The 18,491-nt window shown below is 42.2% G+C and overlaps 1 protein-coding gene across 8 annotated transcripts in view; it reads right to left on the reverse strand.

Moving 5' to 3' along the window:
* Positions 1-18,491, reverse strand: part of GRM4 (glutamate metabotropic receptor 4) — a 325,286-nt gene that overhangs the window by 98,877 nt on the left and 207,918 nt on the right. For all 8 annotated transcript variants that reach the window (XM_044444316.1, XM_044444358.1, XM_044444332.1 and 5 more), the window contains 2 exons: positions 9,000-9,135; positions 1,024-1,178 (listed from right to left, as the gene is read on the reverse strand). In XM_044444316.1, the coding sequence (XP_044300251.1) occupies positions 1,024-1,178; positions 9,000-9,135 (291 nt within the window). The remainder of the gene's footprint in view (positions 1-1,023; positions 1,179-8,999; positions 9,136-18,491) is intronic.

Consider the following 18,491-nt stretch of genomic DNA (forward strand, 5'->3'; position numbering starts at 1 on the left):
AGACCGTGCACCAGAACCCTCCACCATGTTGCCAGGGGCCTGTAGCAGAAGTCATAACCCAAAAGGACTCCAGGGCTACTGCTGGGACATACAACTGAGAAGGAAAGGACTGGGAGGACATATTCGCAGCCATCATACCAAGCCGCCTAGTAAGTGCAGTTGAACATCACTAATTTAGCATAACCAGAAGGGATACTTCAGACTTCCTACCCTGGGGCTGAGAAATGGTTAATTGTGCATTTAGCAGCCTCTCTAAAGACGTCTTCAGCTAATGTACAAGAGCTTACCACCCACAATAAAGAAATTATACATTTTACTGAAAATCTCTGACACCATCACCTAGAATTCACAGCAACAAACCCAATTCTGCCTTCATTTGCAGGCCTTTCATCCATTTCAGCTCGGATCCATCACTCTCAGTAGAATGATCATAATAATTACTGGGCTATTAAGGAAGAATTTTCTAAATGGGGTGTGTGTGCATGCACACATATTAACATAAGGAAGCTTTGTATGGTCTGGTGTCCCAGAAATTAGTTCCACCCCATCTTTCCCTCTAGGGGCCATAACTTAGATTAAGAATGAGCTGAAATTCTAGGTGCACAGTACCCTACTCTTTGAGCCATTCTTTTGCTCCAAGCTTGGAGAATGGTCCCTGGGATAGTAGCTAAAAAGCTGGTCCTGTTACTCTGAAGACTTCCCTCTCCTGGTTTAGAATACTTGAGGTGACTTCCATGCAGCTGAGGGGCTTGTCCAAGCCAAAACTCCAATTGTATTGAAACTTATGTGCAATCAGCTGCTTATCAATTTATGCTCCCATCAATGCATGGATCTAGGAGACAGGGCCAGGGATGAGGTGCTGGGGTGAGTCCAGCTGTACAGTGTCACTGGCTGGTAACTGCATCAATCACACTAGTATGGGGAAGGGCTCCAAAGAAGCCAGAAACAATGGCTGTACAATGATAGCAAATGTCCGTTCTTCATAGCACTCTTCAAAGCCACCCAAACCAGATTTCAACATACCTCTAACAGATGCCCTCTTAGGCAAGATGGTAACCGATCCCTCAGCCACCTCTTCAAGATCTCTCACTGGGGCAATTTTGGAACCCCAGCTGTCAGAACCCATCCAGATGAAGTGCCCAGTCTGGTTGGCCCTCTTTGCTGCCATCAGCACATTTCTGCAGAAAAAAACACCAAAGCACCAGTATCAGCATGGCATTTATGGGCAGGCAGCACAATGGAAGGCAAGAAAGACAGTGCTTGGACTGTGTATACTATATCCACTGCAAGCAGGAATCACTTGCCATGTCCAATCACAACTAGAAAACAACCCAACTCGCTTCCAATATTCACAACTCAGCACATTTGTTCATTCGATACATTCACTTCTCTCTAGACTTTCATACACATGAAAACCAAAACCAAGCGCTCTAAGTAGTGATGACTAGGGATGACTAAGTGAGTGTCAAAACCATCCCAGGAGCCTAGCACGCTCACCATGCATCGACGTAGGGCATGTCTCACAACCTACACCTGCACGGACCCCACCTGCATAGCCTGCAAATATGCAGTGAATCCCAACCTAATTTTAAGAGACCTGCATGTGATCCTTTGAGACCTCTAGCAAGAGTGATCCGTCCCTTTTTCTGGCAGCCAGCTGCGTGGGACAGAAAGAGTGAGTAGGATGGAAAATGGTAGCAGAATCAGGAAAGATAAAAGGAGTGGCAGGAAGAGTGTAGGGATGACACATCCCCTTTTGGATCTGTACCTACCCAATGCTGGTGTCATCCCCTCCCGTGACAGACCATCTATGAGATTAAATATTCCTCTACAGAAAAAAAGGTGGACCATACCTAGAGATGTTGGACAAATTTGCAATGGAGTCAAATGAGTTCATGAATTGGGCTTGCAGATATTGCAGCAGACCAGCTTTTTCCAAGTCATGTGGACTAGGTGAACTATAGCCCCTTTTATTCCTTGTGGAGAAGATTTGTGCAAATGCACACTGGCACAAATGCACATTTGTAAATTAACAAAATTTCCATTAAAAAACAAAACAGAATTCTGTCAATGAGCAGAGAACAGAACAAAAATTGCCCAACAATCTGCAAAACACAGCCAGAATAAATTTAACTAACTCATCACGTCCTTACCCACATCTAATGCATGCATTTATTATTTGGTGGTTCAAGATGCAGATGTTTAAAAGTGTCTGAAATGTTCATCACTTTCTTGAACTCCACCACCACCACCTGCCCTTAAAAAACCTCTAGAGATCCTTGTCCTTTGGGGAAAGTGTTGCCACCAGGAGTGCAGGACTATTAATGAAGCAATGCGGGACTATTAATGGAAGAGTAGAAATCAATGAAGAGCATACAGTGACTGAGCTGGAATGCATGTGTGTCTGTATGGTTTTAAGTCCTTAACAAGAAAGCAAAGGAAAAGGATCAATGGAGATTGTGTCAATACCAAAGTTGATTAAAAAGTGATTAAGGGAGAAGTGACAGCAAGACTGAATGACAAGCTAGTGCAGGGCCTCATGGAAAAGGCATGTATTTTTGGAAAGCCAAGGAAGGAGGGAAGGAAGGTTGGTTGAATAGACAAGGGGGAAAGGATGAACATGGTAGTGATCTTGATTCTGAAAATGAGAACATGGCAGTTCCTGTGCAGTCAGCCTAGCTCCCACCTACCCTCAACATCATGTTTTTCTTAGTGTTATTACAGCAGGACCTCAGAAAAGATTGTATTGTGCTGCAGTGCTTAGTAACAGCTTTTTCTTAGGCTGATGAAGCTACAGCATGTGGGTGAGAAAGAAAGAGCAGAGGCAAAGAAGTGGGCAGGAATTGTTCAAGGTCATGTAATAGGTCAGTGTAATAATTGGAAACCAAAATGGACAGGTGGAAGGCCAAGCTTCTATCTATCAGGTTGAGGAATTATTGCAGGAATTAGAAGGGAATCATTTGAAAGAACACGAGTAATTTAAGCTTCACTAGGTAAATCCTATACAGTTGTTTTTCTTATTCAGTAGAGTTCTTTGCATTGGTTTCATGGCACTATACTTACCCAGGCAGTGTGTGTCAGGGGCTTGGTCAGAAATTAGTCTTTTTGTTTCTAGGTCTTCCAGGGTCAAAATACTCTGGGGCATTCTGCCCATGCATTTTTTATTAGAAAAATAAATATATTTTTCCAGCTGTCAGCAGGCGCTCAAGGGAAAAGATCAATGTACCATGAAATTTGTGGTGAAATTGTAGCCATTGGAAGCAAAACATGAAGGAATAAAATTTAGGACAAAGAAAACACTTATAGCTGATCCACCCATTGCAATTTTCTGCAAGGAGATGAATAGTGATACAGAGCTTCTCTACATGAGACATTTAACAGAGACTTCTTCCATTTTCCTTCCAGGAGGAAAAGTTGGTCCTCTACCCAAACTTTTTTCCCTGAGATTTGGCTTTCTCTGCCTTTCTATATATTCCATTATACAACCAAAAGGTGGCAATGTGGTATATATGGTATCATATACAATGATATGGGGGACCAATATTCTAGTTGTTCTACAACTGAACTTTAACAGCTGACTTTTCTCACTCTAAAGAGAGCTGTGAAAATGGCTGGAAAACACAAGATATGTCCCAGAGGATGACAATAGCATAAAAAGACCCACAAACTTCCGCAAGCGAGGGTTCACAAACACACAATAAAAGCTTTTTGTAAAGCCACGGTTGTCATTGTTTGGGAAATGACAACTGTGCTCTGTACAGCAGAAAGCGGATTTTTAATTGAATGTAAGAGAAATTGATAGTGATTCATTTGTCCCTAACTTCTGGTCCATGTCCATATAATGTGTTCACCTAGAAGTCTATTCTGAACTGTTTCTTCACTGATTGGGAATTTTTAAAAAACTGCATTATAATTTGCTTTCTAATACATATTTAATATGCATTTTCTCTCAAGATGTAGATGTCTAAATGCACTTTATTTCAAAATTCACTTTTAAAAATGCATTTTGATACACTTGACAAGCTGTGCATCACATCACAACATTTAGAAAAGTGCGAAATCTGATGGATTGCTAAGCTGAAATCCACGCATTAGCTTAGAAGGTGCAGATCAGGTCAGTTCCTATCAGAGTTCACAAGGATCAAATTCCTCAGGCATCCTTAATCTTAGCCCCATGGCCCTTCCAGAATTAGACAGGGCAATAGCAATGGCAAAAGACCGCTATTTTTCAAGGAGACAGGTCTGGTATCACACTATTCATTCCACTGTGAAACCCAGTACTGAACCAGACTTTCCCTGGCAGACTTACAGATGCTTTAAAGATGCTTTGCTTGTCACAGCTTCTATGGCCGTGTTCTTGGGGAGTGTATGTGGTTTGTACCTCCCAGTTATACCCTTAGTACCATTAAAGATGGGGAGGACATGTATTAGCCACCTGCCTGTAGGCCATTGCTCAACACTTGACTATGGGTGTCTGTTCTCTTGCAAAGCTAACTGTGAGTGATCATGTACACAGGCCACACAGATGGGCTATGATGTGCAGATCTAAGCGAAGAAATCCCTGGAAATTTCCCAGTTATTTGGGCTTCGATGCAGTCTGAGACTGTGGATATTTCTGCCCAGCTAGGCCAGATTGGGGTTTATCAGTTACTGTCTAGGTGTCCTCAGCAACTGAACAGATATAAGCAGATTTTGTCTTGTCTGTGCTTCTTATTGATTTCTTTTTTGTTAGCTGTTGGGAGGAAGTTAATAAAATTTACTTCTTTCTTTACTGCTATGATCATTGCCTCTCAATCTTAAAAAGCCCTTTCCCCTGGCAAGACAGACAGTGCCAATGTTGCATTTTACCAATGCAAAATATCCACTGAGTTGCTTAGCTACATGATGTTGACAAACCGGACATATTCTAACAGTTATCCCCCTAACCAACCTTCCTTAAGCTGGTGCACTCAAAATGTTGCCATCAGCACTAACCGGCATGGCCACTGGTTATTAATATTTTGTAGTCCAAAACATCTGGAGAAAATTGGGTTGGGAAAGGCTGCCATTAGTCTTCTTTCCTCTCCGTAGAAAGATTTCCAGATGGTGTAAGACAGGAGAACTTTGTGGAAGACAGTGCATGAGATATAAGAATACATGAGCAAATCATTCCCATTTGAAAATCAGAACATTCCCTGTTTGCAACCCCAAATGAAAGGTGTAAAAGAAGTTTCAGTTCCTTTCTGATCAAGACTGGTTCACTTCAAATCTTCTGAATCAATCACAGATCCATATACAAACTATGATTTGCAGACAAAAAGAAGAAATGCATTTGACAGCATGCATACACTTGAAAAGTGCATACTTTTGAAAATTGCACAAAAATGCACTCTGACCAGTGCTAGATGTGTACATTTCAAAGATGTGTACAATTGAGGTGTACTTTTGGAAAAATACACATGAAAATTCCCATGGAGTCTTATGTGAAAAGAAAAAAATCAAAGCACACAATCCAATACAGACTTGGATTGAAACAAGTTTCTAGATGGAAATAGGAGAACTCTGGTGTGCTCAAGTTCTAATGATTCACACATCCCTGGGCCAAATGTGAATGAGAGCCCATTTTGCACGAAAAGCGCTAACATTCCTCAACTTGCAATGGTATTAAAAAAATCACATTCCAAGTTAACTAGATGTAAGGAAGGGTACCCTTTTAAGAAACTCATACAGACATGTGCATTTTTTCCTCCATTTTTAGTGCTACTTTTTGAGTCTGAACGAAAGAAAAACAGGTTGGAAAGGAAACTGAGAACAAAATGTGAAGAGATCTTCCAAGTGGAATTAAGACAAGTTCAGCAAGTCCAGGCATGCTTGCCTCTTCCATCCCAAACTGGAGATGCCAAAGAAACCCACATGAGATCTAGATGACTCTAACCTGCAGATTTCTCAGTAGACCTGCTTTTCCTGACTTACATGGATTCCATGGACATGCAGACTAGGTTTTCATTTTCTCCCCTCCCCCCACCCCCATTTTTAATGCAAATCTAGTTGTAGATAAAAACAGAGCATTTTTAAAGTTGGATTTGTGCAAATTTGCCCAATTCCAATCCTGTCAATAAGCTGATAACAATACCAGTGATACAGACAGAATGGCTTTAATGAAGTCTGTACATCCTTAGCTGCAATCAGCACAACCCAATGCTACTTATTGGGTTTCACTGCTTTATACCACCAACAAATGTGGAATTATTGTTTAATCCTGTCCTTCCTCCATGGTTGATGTTGGACATGCTCCCACATGATTCTATCTTCACAGAAACCTCATTATGTAAACTAGGCTAAGAGGAAGAGAGAAATGGTGATTTGTCTAAGTTTATTCCTTGTACATCATAAATATAAGAACTGAATCTGAGGAAATAATAGAATTACAACTGGTGACACACTTTCTCCATGTTCTTTTAAATCATAAAAGAACATACCTCTTCTATCAAACAAGTCTATGTGTACAAGCTACCTGTGATGTGTTCCATGGTGATCTGGGTAAGATATATTAATTTCTTGTGGACAGATGTCTGTAGTATCTCCCTCCCAAATCCGATGTTCTGGAGATGTTTTGGACTACAGCTTCCCAGATTCCTCATCATTGAAATCCTTCACTTCCAGATTGCTAGACTGGGGAAATCTGATGGAAAGAATCTCTCACCTGAAAGCCTCTAACTGGATTATTTCACATACACACACAAGGTAGGTGCATATTTATTATTCATACCATTTTCCTGCAAGGAACTCAAAGATGACTTGTATAGTCCTTCTCTCCATTTTATCCACAGGTAATAGTCATATCAAATTTTCAGTGCAAATGCAGCTATCTAAGCACTCTTCAGGCATGTGTGCAGGCTACATACAGCCCTACTACCATTTCCTCTTCCCCTTTCTCTTGCAGCAGTCACTAGGTGAACCCCAAGGTGTGTGAACTTGGAACCGAGCAACCAGCAAGATGGACTCCAGTTCTCTCTCTACTGCAGGAACCATCCAGAAGTTACACACAGAGTGTGCAACAGACTCTACCACTAAACATCTTTGCCAATCTGGCTCTGTCCAGAGATTTGAGACTTCAGCTCTTTTCAGCCCCAGGCAGCATGACCTGGAAGTTGTACCCCAAAGCATCTTGAGGACACCACACTAGGAAAAGCTGAACTGCCCTTTTGGCAGAAGCAAAAAGAGGGGAATCCATCCCACCTCTGCAAGGAAGGACCAACAACAGCAATTCTAAGATGTCCTCTGTTACACCCTTCCTTTAATTTAATGTCAAGGACACTGGCAATATGAAATTCCATCTTCTTATGGCACCTGCAGCATCTCTTTGCAGCTGCATTAATTCAAGCTATGAGAAAGGGGGGAACCTTGAAAGTAAAGCATAAAAATCGATGTGAAAAGGATATGCAGGCTGAAGAATTGTTAAAGACCTAATGATCAGGTCTGGGCATCCTACTGCAAACACACAAAGACATACCCAGGAATGTCATGCCTCAAAAATGATCACATGGATAAGCCCTGAGAAAGACATCTGTCCCAGCAGTAAACATCACTGCATGAAAAAGATAAAGTTTCCAGATGTGTGTAAGCTACTGCCAACAGGGTGCAATTCTCCAGCTTACAAACTGTTTTCAGATAGGTAAATGTTTACAAACCCCAGTTTAATGGTGCTTGCCATTTACACTGCAAGGCAAATCCCTGATTTTGCTGTGAATAAACAAGTATAAATGTCTGTGTTTCAAACATTTCTATTAGTTAGCTTTCCAGAATCTTAGACTGTTTGCAAATTGGATATCAACTGATTGAAAATGTCAGTTTACCCATATTTGCATAATGCTGATTAATAAATTAGACAGTTGCAACATCAGGCGTAACTCACTGTAAATAGCTAAGCTCAAAACAAAACAAAAACCCAAACAGAAACAAAGTATATGTTGTTTTTTGTGCTGTGCTATAGTGCATATATTCTCTTGGAATGGAGCTTATTTTGATTTTACGAGATGAATGCAGAACACCCAAACTATGCTTCCAAGCAGCTGCAGAAAAGCCCATGAGGTTAGGCATTAGAATCTGTTCAACTTATTGTAATATTTGTGAAAAATAGTATTCAGTCGTTTGAAATTTATATTTTTGAGTTACACCAAAAGGGAAAAAAAAGAACCCCAGACTTGTTAAAGCTTTACACATTAGGTCAAGTTATTACAGCTTCAAAGAACAGCAAACTGATGTGTACCATTTCAGATTCTGTAAAACATGCTAAAATGACTTTGAACTTGAGACCTGTTCTGAGGGCATGAATGGGCTGTTCATCAACACTTTGGCTGAACTCATATTGAAGCACAACCCAGGCAGTCTGACTCCCAGCCTTTTCATAACCATTATTAATCCTTCCTCTCAAGTGTCTCCTCTGTGCATTCTGACAACACCTTAGAGAACATGGAAATTATTTATAGAGTTACAAGACAATCATGTATCTCTGGCCTATAGCACTAGCCATGAGCAAAACGAACAGTGTGATCCTAGGGCCAGGAACAGGGATTCTGGAGTGATGGAGACTGCAGGACCAAAGGGCTGGGGATTAATACAGACTGGAGAGAATTGCAACATCAGGCTCAGGGTTTTCTACTTTGACCCACAGACAGAAGTGTTTTATGAAATTTATAAGTCTACAGAGTTGAGAAAGACTTCTACTGTTGATGTATCTCCAATCCAGGAGTATGGGACTGAGCTACCACATAGGTAGAGTTGACAAAAACTTTCAGAGGGTACAGAAAGACATGCTAAACTAAGAAGACACTTTCACCAACACACTCACACATATAAGCACACTTGTTCTGTTACACAGCAAGGAATGTGTTTTTGAAGCTTTCTAGTGCACTAGCTACCCTCCCCAGTCCTTTCTATTCTCTCCACCGATTCACTCACTCTCCTGTTCACTGTCCTCTGCCCCCACAGTCCCTCAGCCCAGACCATTACCCTCTTACTTGATATCATCTTCATTGGCAAAGATGATGACTGCTCGAGCATGGGAGGTTTCCAGGAGGCGCCGGATGATCTTATCAAACTCTCCTGCCTTGGGCTCTCGGGGAATCTTGACCGACTGTGCCACACAAACGCTCCCTGTGGGTGGACAAAATGGTAGCATTAGAGAAGCCTTGGAACAAAAGCACCGAATGAACCAAGGCCTGGAATCCGTCTGTCACAGACTGCATGAATTACCTAAAGAAAGCCACCTTGGCACATCCTGACATGTCACCATAAGCTTTTTATATACTTCTGTCTTTGTGCATGAATGTAAATGATTTAAATAGGAAAGGAGACATGAAAACCAATGGTGAACATGGATGAAAATGCATTTATGAAGAAGCACCATAAGCCAGGTAGCTTTTATATGGAACATACATATGGAATGGCATGTGTAGAACCTTAAATAAGCATGATGTTCTTCTTTCACACCAGGGATAAGCAATCCAATGCCCTAAAGATGGTTTGGGCTAGAGTTCTCATAATCCCTGTTCATCGGCCATGCTACTAGCTGGAGCTGATGGGTGCTGCAATTCAAAACATCTGGACGGGATCAGGTTGCCTGCCCATCTCAACCTCATAACCAAATATGGTTTGGGGGCTTGACTCATGCATGCATGCACCTAATCTGATGTATCAATCCTTGGTTACCATACAACTGGTTAAAAACTTATAAAGAACTGACTGATTAATTCAAATTCACCCCTTACTTCTTATTACTCCCTTTGGGTTACAGTACAGAGTTTGTTTTCCATCTGTGTTTCCTGGACTGTCAGCCATTTTTCATTCTGTTATCCTTTCACTGACAGAACAGAATTTTACACAAATGCACTCATATACATTTGCACAAATTCACACTTCTGAAAATTTGCACTCCCCAAAATGCATACATCCCCCTGAAAAGTATTCAGGTTTGCACTTGAGTCTATGGAGAGAAATGTGCATTTTGTTTGCGGTTATTTTTTTGTATTTTTCTATGACTACAGCAATTTAAAAACCAAGTCTGCAAGTCCACCGAGTCCATCCAACATCTCTCCATCCTGGAATGTGTGAGAAATCTGAAATCATTTGTATATATTGAGGATTCTGTCAGCATCCCCAGTTGTCAGGTCAAATAATGCTGTAGCTGCAGTAAACTGTCAGAATTTATCCCTACAGTCCCCTTCATATAGGAATTCCATGTGTCAAATGGGGCAGCAGGGCTTTGCCCCTTTCCCCACCCCTTTGGCCATAGGACTCCTTGGTCCCATCATAATGTCTATGTGATCATCATAAATGTCTGCAAGTGAAAGACTTTTGATGTAGACATATACATCTATAGGCTTTCCAGGTGCCCATAGAGTCTTTCTCCTGTAGAAAACTATTTCTAGCATGTGGTAGGGTTAAGAAGTCATGCAATCTCATGACTTGGGGCTAACAGAATAGCCCATGACCCTTCACTTTCCATAATGCCCATTCATGTGACTCACACCCAAAGGCAGCTTCTCAGAATCTGAATCCTAAAGCCAGCAGCCCAGTGGCCCTAGGGCTGCTTACTCCCCACTCTCAGCTGCCTGCCTTTGGCTTAGATCCCCATCTGCTCCACACACTCACACCCCAACCCTCCCAAGTGTAACATTCCCTCCTGTTCCTTCCTATTTCTTGGTGGTCAGCTTCTGGCCCTTATCCTGCCTACCTCTGGAGTCTTCTTCCCAGTTCTTCACCTGCTCTGCAAAGCCAAATTCAAGGCCTACAGGAGGTATCAATCAGAGCCAAACTGATTTAGCAAACATGTCTTAGATACAGTTCCAAAGAAAAGCTCAGGGTTAATATTCTTGGCTCAGATCAGCTTGAAATACATCACCTCCAGTTGCTGGTGCAAGGACTCTACTTCAGACCAAGTGTAGTGACAGTAATGCTATTAAATATCTACATGAAATCGCTGGGAGAGGTCATCAGGAGGTTTGGGCTGCAGAGTCATCAGTACACTGACGACACCCAGCTCTACCTCTCGTTTTCAACTAACCCAGGTGAGGCAGTGGCTGTACTGAACCAGTGCCTGGCCAAGGTAATGGGCTGGATGAGGGCCAATCCAGATAAGAAGGAGGTTCTTGTGGTGGGTGATTCGAGCTCCTGGGTAGGTGACTTGGGCCTTGTCCTGGAAGGGTTGCACTCCCTCTAAAGTACAGGGTCCGCAGCTTGGGAGTGCTCCTCGACCTGGAGCTGTCCTTGGAAGCTCAAGTGACAATGGTGGCAAGGAGTGCTTTCCTTCAGCTTCGGCTAATCCCTACCTGGAGGAAGATTGCCTAGCAACAGTAACACACGCATTGGTTACTTCCCGGTTGGATTTCTGTAATGAGCTTTATGTGGGGCTGCCCTTGAAGACAGTCCAGATACTTCAGATGGTGCAAAACAGAGCTGCCAGGATGCTGTCGGGGACTGGGCCTTATTCTCATATAACCCCAGTCCTCTACCAGCCCCACTGGCTTCCCAACAAAGTCCGGGCTCAATTCAAGGTGCTGGTTATTACCTATAAAGCCCTAAATGGCTTGGGACCAGGATACCTAAAGGAATGCCTTCTTCCCTATTTGTCCTCCCACCCCCTGAGATCGGCAGCAGAAGCCCTCCTCTGAGAACCCTCTGTGAAAGATATTAGGAGATAGAATACCCGGAGGAGGACCTTCTCTGCGGTGGCGCCCCGTTTATGGAATGCGCTCCCCAGAGAGGTCTGCCTGGCACCGTCATTATATGTTTTTCGGCGCCAGGTTAAGACCTTTTTATTTAATCAATATTTTAATAAGTTTTAATATTGAATTTTATCATCATATTTTAATTGCAGCCAGAGTAGATCGTTAAGTAATTTACGTTATATTAGATATTTGTATTTTATTTGTGTAAGCCATCCTGAGGCTCTTGCAAAGGAAGGCATACAAATATCCTAAATAAATAAATGCCCAGCAGCACTGCTGTGTGACACAGGTCCTCAGCTTCCCATGTGATACAGCTGTCCTATGCAAGGTAGCAGATGGGACATGACAGGCAAATGATGCCTCCTGAAGTGGCATCCTCTGGAGTCCTCATTGCCCCCATATCTGGAAGCAGTGGTGCAACATTGCACCATTGTTCCCTGTTGGTTTTCTGAGGAAAGAGCACGGAGAGAGAGGGCATTCCACATTACTGAAAAGGTGATAATAGTGCTTTAGCTGGCACACAGAGGCAGATAAACTGTACTCCTTTATCCACACTGCCCAGGTGGATTCTCTTGACTATGGTTCTGATACAAGGGAATTTTTTGTACCAATGCATTGATTTTATATATTTATTTCCAACTATTCATTGGAGGAAGGGGCAATAGAAATGGCACCCCAACATTGTGGGAAGGGCTGAGAACTTCAGAGAATCTTCTCAAGGTGCAGGGCTTCAGTGCTCACCCTGCTGTAAGGAGGTTGTAGTGAGTCTCTTCCTTGACTACTTGTGTCCTGCTGGTTCCTACTGCGTGCCTGAAAACTGAGTGAAGATTTCTCCTTTCACTACAGAATTCTAACAACAACCCAACAAAAAGAATAGATAGCTCACTGAGCTTTCAGGCACTCAGTAGGCAAAAGCACTGGAGTGCACCGAATGCAAGAAGTCCTGCTAAGTACTCTAGGGAGCTTTTCAGAAGGTTCAAAAAGCCAGAGAGGCTGCAAGAAGAGGACAGGATAAAAATGGCAAAATGCAGAGCATTTTCATCCCCACTACCACCCTCAGCCCCTACACTGGGGTGATACAAGCACACTGAGTTATGCCTCTGAAATTCTCAACCTCCCTGAAAAAGATGCTGAAAAATGGCAACCTCTTTTGCACAGAAACACAGAAGCTGTGAAAGGGCAGCTTTCAGCAGAACAGTATTTGTATTATTTATTGGCAAATCCCTTTACGATTTGTAGTATAGTATGTAGCATGGATGGACCCAATATATCCCCTACGCAGTGCTCTCTGGATGTTTAGATCTGAGCTCCCATCAGCCCTAGCCAGCTTGATTTGTATGGTAAGGAATGCTAGGAGTTGTAGTTCCAAACATCTGGAAGGTACAAAGTTGGAGAATGCTATAGCATAATGTTAGGATGCAATCCAAAGCTCACTTACAGTAGGGTAACATTTAAACATGTTTAGGTACAGAGTTGGCCTTATGGGCAAAACTGCATATTACATGGCTAATTTTTAAAGCAGGCTGAACTCATGCTGACCTCCAAACCTAGAAAATGCTTTTTGTCTCTCTTCTATTATTTTGTTTGTGGCTCTCTACAGCAAGAGGGAAGCTCATCACCGGGGTGGCGGGGGGGGGGGGGCAGTATTATCCAGTTTTTATCTTACCGGTTGAAAAAGAAACGTAAGGGAAAATGTGTTTTACTATCTCCTTTTAAAGTACCCAGCAATGGTGGCTGTCAGAAAGATGGAACATAGAATGCAATGCATTAATGGCAAACTTAACTGCAATCGTTCCTCTGAATTAGTCTGACCTCTGTACTACAGCAATGTGAACTTTTAAACCTGATCACTGAGCCAACTCCTGGGGGCCCACAAAAGAAGCTAATTAAAATAATTTTGGAAAAACAAGGCAAAAAGACCAAAAGGAAAACCAGAAGAGTAACCTCTCTGGCTTGCTGAGATTTAACCCTCAACATCTGTTTGCTTCAGCCTCTGGAAAAAAAACCTAGGCACTCCTGCTCTATGCAAATTTTTGTAGATTAAAAAGCGGGGAGTGAAAGAAGATGAAATGTTACAAAACCTTCTAGATATAATTGATGGTCTCAATTTGCATAGGAAGTGACAAGAAGAATCCCCTTTAGACAAAGGTCAAAGTAATTAGCACAAGGCTACTGTTGCAGAGGGTTGCACAGGTAAACATACCTGGAGAAAGTGACCCTTAAAAAAAAGGAAGAGTCAGAAATTGGAAAAATGGCATAGAACACAACGTCCCCTCCCAAAAGGCACCTTATGCAACTCAGTCTGTGATCCTTGCTAATCTTGATGATGGCTTACTGAAGATGCCATGGAGGTCCGCTGGGGTTTCAGGGACAATGCATGAGCATTTTCTTCCCCGAAATAAGCAGGGTTAGGGAGCAAGTCTACCTGCAAGTCATACTTTTTGCTGTGCAAGACCATCCCAATTCCAGATTTGCACAAAGATGTTCTATGCATTCAGAGGAACATGTGTAACATATGCCACAGTTAAAACCATGCTTATGAAAACATGGTGAGAGACACGCTAAGCTCCAGGTGGGGGCAGCAGGGACTAAGCCCTTAGCTAAGTTGCTTTTAGGCAATTGAACATACAGGACCGAGCTCCTGAAGTTTGTGCTGTTTCCGTTTGGTCATCCCACCCTGGAAGTTGTGCCAGAGTGGCAGCTTGGATTGCATGACTCAACAGATCCAGCCACTGCTGCTACACTGTGTGCTGTGAGAGACATGCTTGGCTATCCATGGATGCCCTGAGACACTGGAAGGAAGAATTTTTGCCCCAGGTCTCAGATAAACATCCATGGTCTGGCAGCAAATCTTTATACCAAGGGTGGGCAACTTGTGACTAGGGATGTACTGATTTTGTTAAATATGTTCCATCTACATTTCTCAGATTGGAAGGCATAAGAAAAGTGTGCATGTTAACTGCATTGAAAATGGGAACTTTTAAAAGGGTATGTTTTAAAAATGGTGGTGTTGTTTTTAATGACATATTATTTGGATGTGAATGCAAGTGCACGAATCTGGGGACATTTGGGGAATTTGGAAATATACATTCTCATATGCATTTACATTGTAAAAGGGCATCTTCAAGAGATTAGTACTAGAACTTGTACTAGAACTTCCTTCACCCCAAGTCAGAAAAGTCAGTTGCAAAGACTGATGGGAGCTGCAATCCAACAACATATAGAGGACTACAAGTTCCCCACCCCTTCCATTTTCACATTCTGATTATGGCCACCTTTTTCACTACTGCCTTAGAGCTCCCAATTTCCAACCTCTTGCTCGGCCCCTGGGACATAGACAACTGGGCTTGCATTCAGGAAAGCCAGCTGCATTGGCCATATTCCCCTTTCCCACCCTCAGTCAATGTCCTGATGCTTCCTAGTATGCCAGAACTGCAGTTCTAATTTGGGCTATCATGTCTTGGTCCTATTGTCAAAACATATTTTGCACAAATAAACACCAAGAAGAAGAAATTCCTGTTAGTATAGCTGCCGGAGAGTATTCAGGGAGATGCATTCTCCACAGCAAGAAGAACCCCTGGAGCTAAGAGGTTAATAGAGAGCACTTCATGAATAACCATGAGAAAAAATATAAGGCAAGCACAAGGTCCATAGTCTGGGATATTTTAATCATTTGGTGAAAGGGATATCAGAAGCAATGAGCCAGGACGGCAGGAGCCATCACTGGGGGACGTTCCCCTCCACCCCAGTTCAATCCTAGCATAACCAACTGTATGGAATTACAATCGTAGAGAGATTAGTTATCATAAACCCTACTATGACAAAGAGCTTTATTATCATCTGGTCACAATAACCATGAAAGGAACCAACACGAATGCATCAAAGAATAATCACAACAATTCAAGTGATCCATTCTATCAGGTCCCTCTGACAAGGCCATCACATTGTTTTAGATGAACTTCACATTGTAATGCATTCTGATTCTAGTTATTGTATTTAACTTGAGTGCAGTGTATTTTTAGACAATGGAGTATATAAATAAAGGGAGTATGGACCACTTGCTTACCATTAAAAGACCAAATACGCAACAGCTATCTCAGTTTCATGCCATACCTGACAGTGTGGTGTGGTGGTTAATCCTCACTCAGCCATGTAGCTCACAGGGTGACTTTGAACAAGTCTAACTCTCAGTCCAACCTACTTTACAGGGTTGTGGGTGTGAGCATACAAAGGTTGCTATACAAGCCAACTTAAATTCCACACAAGAGGAAAAAGGTTGGGATCAGAAATACTCCCAACAATTGGCATAGGAGTATCCAGCTGCCATGGTGGGGTGGTAGTGAAAGCTTCGCCTTTCCTAGGAACATTTCCCGTGTTTGCAGCTGTGTTACTGCACCTGTCCTGGTGCATAAGCAGCCACCAGGAAGCTGTGCCAATGAATTGAACATGTCACGCCTCCTTGCACACCGTATCTCAAGCAAAGAAGAATCAGGACTGTCCTATCTCTGACACCAGCTTCCCTGGCAGTTTTGTCTGGCAGGAAACTCATTATAGAATGGCAGTGTGCTCTTTATATTAGGCTGTAGTCTATACAAGTCAAGAGCCTGTAGCTATCCCTCTCAGCACCTTGGTTTAATCCTTGCTCACTAGTGAAGGTGCATAGACTGTGAAGACAAGAGTGTGCCAGCAAGATAATGAAGAACAAAGATAAAGAAGAGATCTGTTCAGGAATCAGAAGCTCTGAGGATTTAGGAGTTATTGGCTTTGATATATTATGTAAATTTTTTTTAATTTGTGGGTGGGTGTTTGAAACTTTACATTTTATTAATTGATAACATAATGGAAAACTCACAGGAAGAAGGGGATTTAGCTGCAAGAAATACAGACAGGTTCCTCTACGCATCACCATCACTGACATAAATACAATCCAGTTCTGAAAATTATGTCATGCTCCAGAGTTGTCATACTGGTACAGGGCCAAGGAACATTACTCAGAAAACCAACTGTGAGGAAAACAGAAAAGAGGCATCTCTCCTATTCTTCAGAGTAGGGAATCAAAAGATTCAGGAATGCATCTTCTTGCTTTAATCTTTCCAATCTATAGTGGATGGGCACCACATTCAAAATATAAAACAAAATTCTGAGCCAAGTAACTGAAATCAGCCTTCTTCAACCTGGATCCCCAGTGGGGGCTGATGGATGTTGCAGCACAATACATCTGGACACCAGTTTGGGAAAGACTGTGATAGATCCTGGTCCCATGAACATTTGTGTGAACTAGGAAGAGCTGTGATCTTTCAGGGCTTTCATTGATCAACACTAATTTTTTTATTTCTGCGTTCTCCTACTTCTCACTCCTTCAAAATGAAAGGGGAGCTAAACTTCTCAGAGAATTAGTTTGCCCATAGATGAAAAATGATTTATATCTGAATTTGAAGGAATACCCTCCAAAGAGCTCTATCAAAATATTGGAAATCAACTTCTGGTGAAGAATTTTAGAAGACTGTCTTCTCAGGACATCTGAGTTCATTAACCCCATCTATTCACATGGTGGTACCATGGGGTTGCATTTTATTTCAATCCTGCCTAGAGTAGACCCATTAATGAATGAGACTCGAACAACCCATCAGATACAACTCTTTTTTCTGGCTGTTGGCCAGATGTTTCCAGAGGTTGAAGGCAAACAAAACTAAAGTGAATGTTCTTGCAGAGAGCCAAGCTTAATAGTGGAGCACATGATCCATGTGCAGGCTCAGACTCTGACACATTTAGTTAAGATGGATCTGTGTTAGCATGACTTGGACAGAACTCAGCTAGCGCCTACTCAGAGCCTATTAATCCATTTCATATGAGCAAATAGGCTCAGCTCTACACTGACTGGAATAGCCTTTACTTTGATACAATGAGTCCTTCAAACAAACTGACTCATGCCAAAGCTGGACACACTGAGTGAGGCCATGCCTGCTGGTACACCTAGGAATGGCCCCTGCCCTGGTGCACTCCTGTCCACTACGGAGAGAAGGGTCTAGCCACTCAATTCACTTGAGGGGTCTGCACAATAGCCCAGGAGGCAGGCTTATATCTCTGTGCTTTGACCCACTGATCACTCATGGCTTCAACTGCACATATTTCAAAGCTATGTGCTGGCTAAGGAAATATATCCTTGTCCCAAACATTTTAGCTTGAGATTAGTGTAGTTTTAGTGTGGGTCTTCTGATAAAACAGCTTCAAGTGCACACCCCTAGAACCCCTTAAATATGCCTTCCAAGTTTCAGGTGTCCAGGTTTCATGGGCTTGGCTCTTTGACTTTGGCAAATGGATAAACCTGCATCCTCTTTCTTTATTATACACTACCAAAGCAACCCACCTTCGCATGCAGACGCAGACGAACATCCTCCTTAATTATTATATAAAACATGCTCTGAATTAGTCCTTCCCAACCTGGCTCCTTCCAAATTTTTGGAACTAAAACTCTCAGAGTTCTAGGCCATTGACCACAGAGAAATAAGAGATAGAGAGAAATGAGCAACAGATTCAAATGAGTTCAGGTCTCTCTATAGCTGACCTGCAGATTCTGCAGTAGACTGATTTTTTCTGATTTGTGCAACTTCTCTAGACCAGTTTTGATTTAATTAAGGGCTCATGTGTATGCACTTGTCAAATGTGTATTTGCAAATAAGAGCATTCATGTATGACCATAAAAAATCAAATTCTGTCAAATGAGTGGATGCTGGTACAAAAGATTCCTGACAATCCACAAAACACTGTCTAGGTTTAACACAA

This window comes from Varanus komodoensis, unplaced genomic scaffold, assembly GCF_004798865.1.
Source record: "Varanus komodoensis strain SLA01 unplaced genomic scaffold, ASM479886v1 scaffold1, whole genome shotgun sequence".
Classification (NCBI taxonomy): domain Eukaryota; kingdom Metazoa; phylum Chordata; class Lepidosauria; order Squamata; family Varanidae; genus Varanus; species Varanus komodoensis.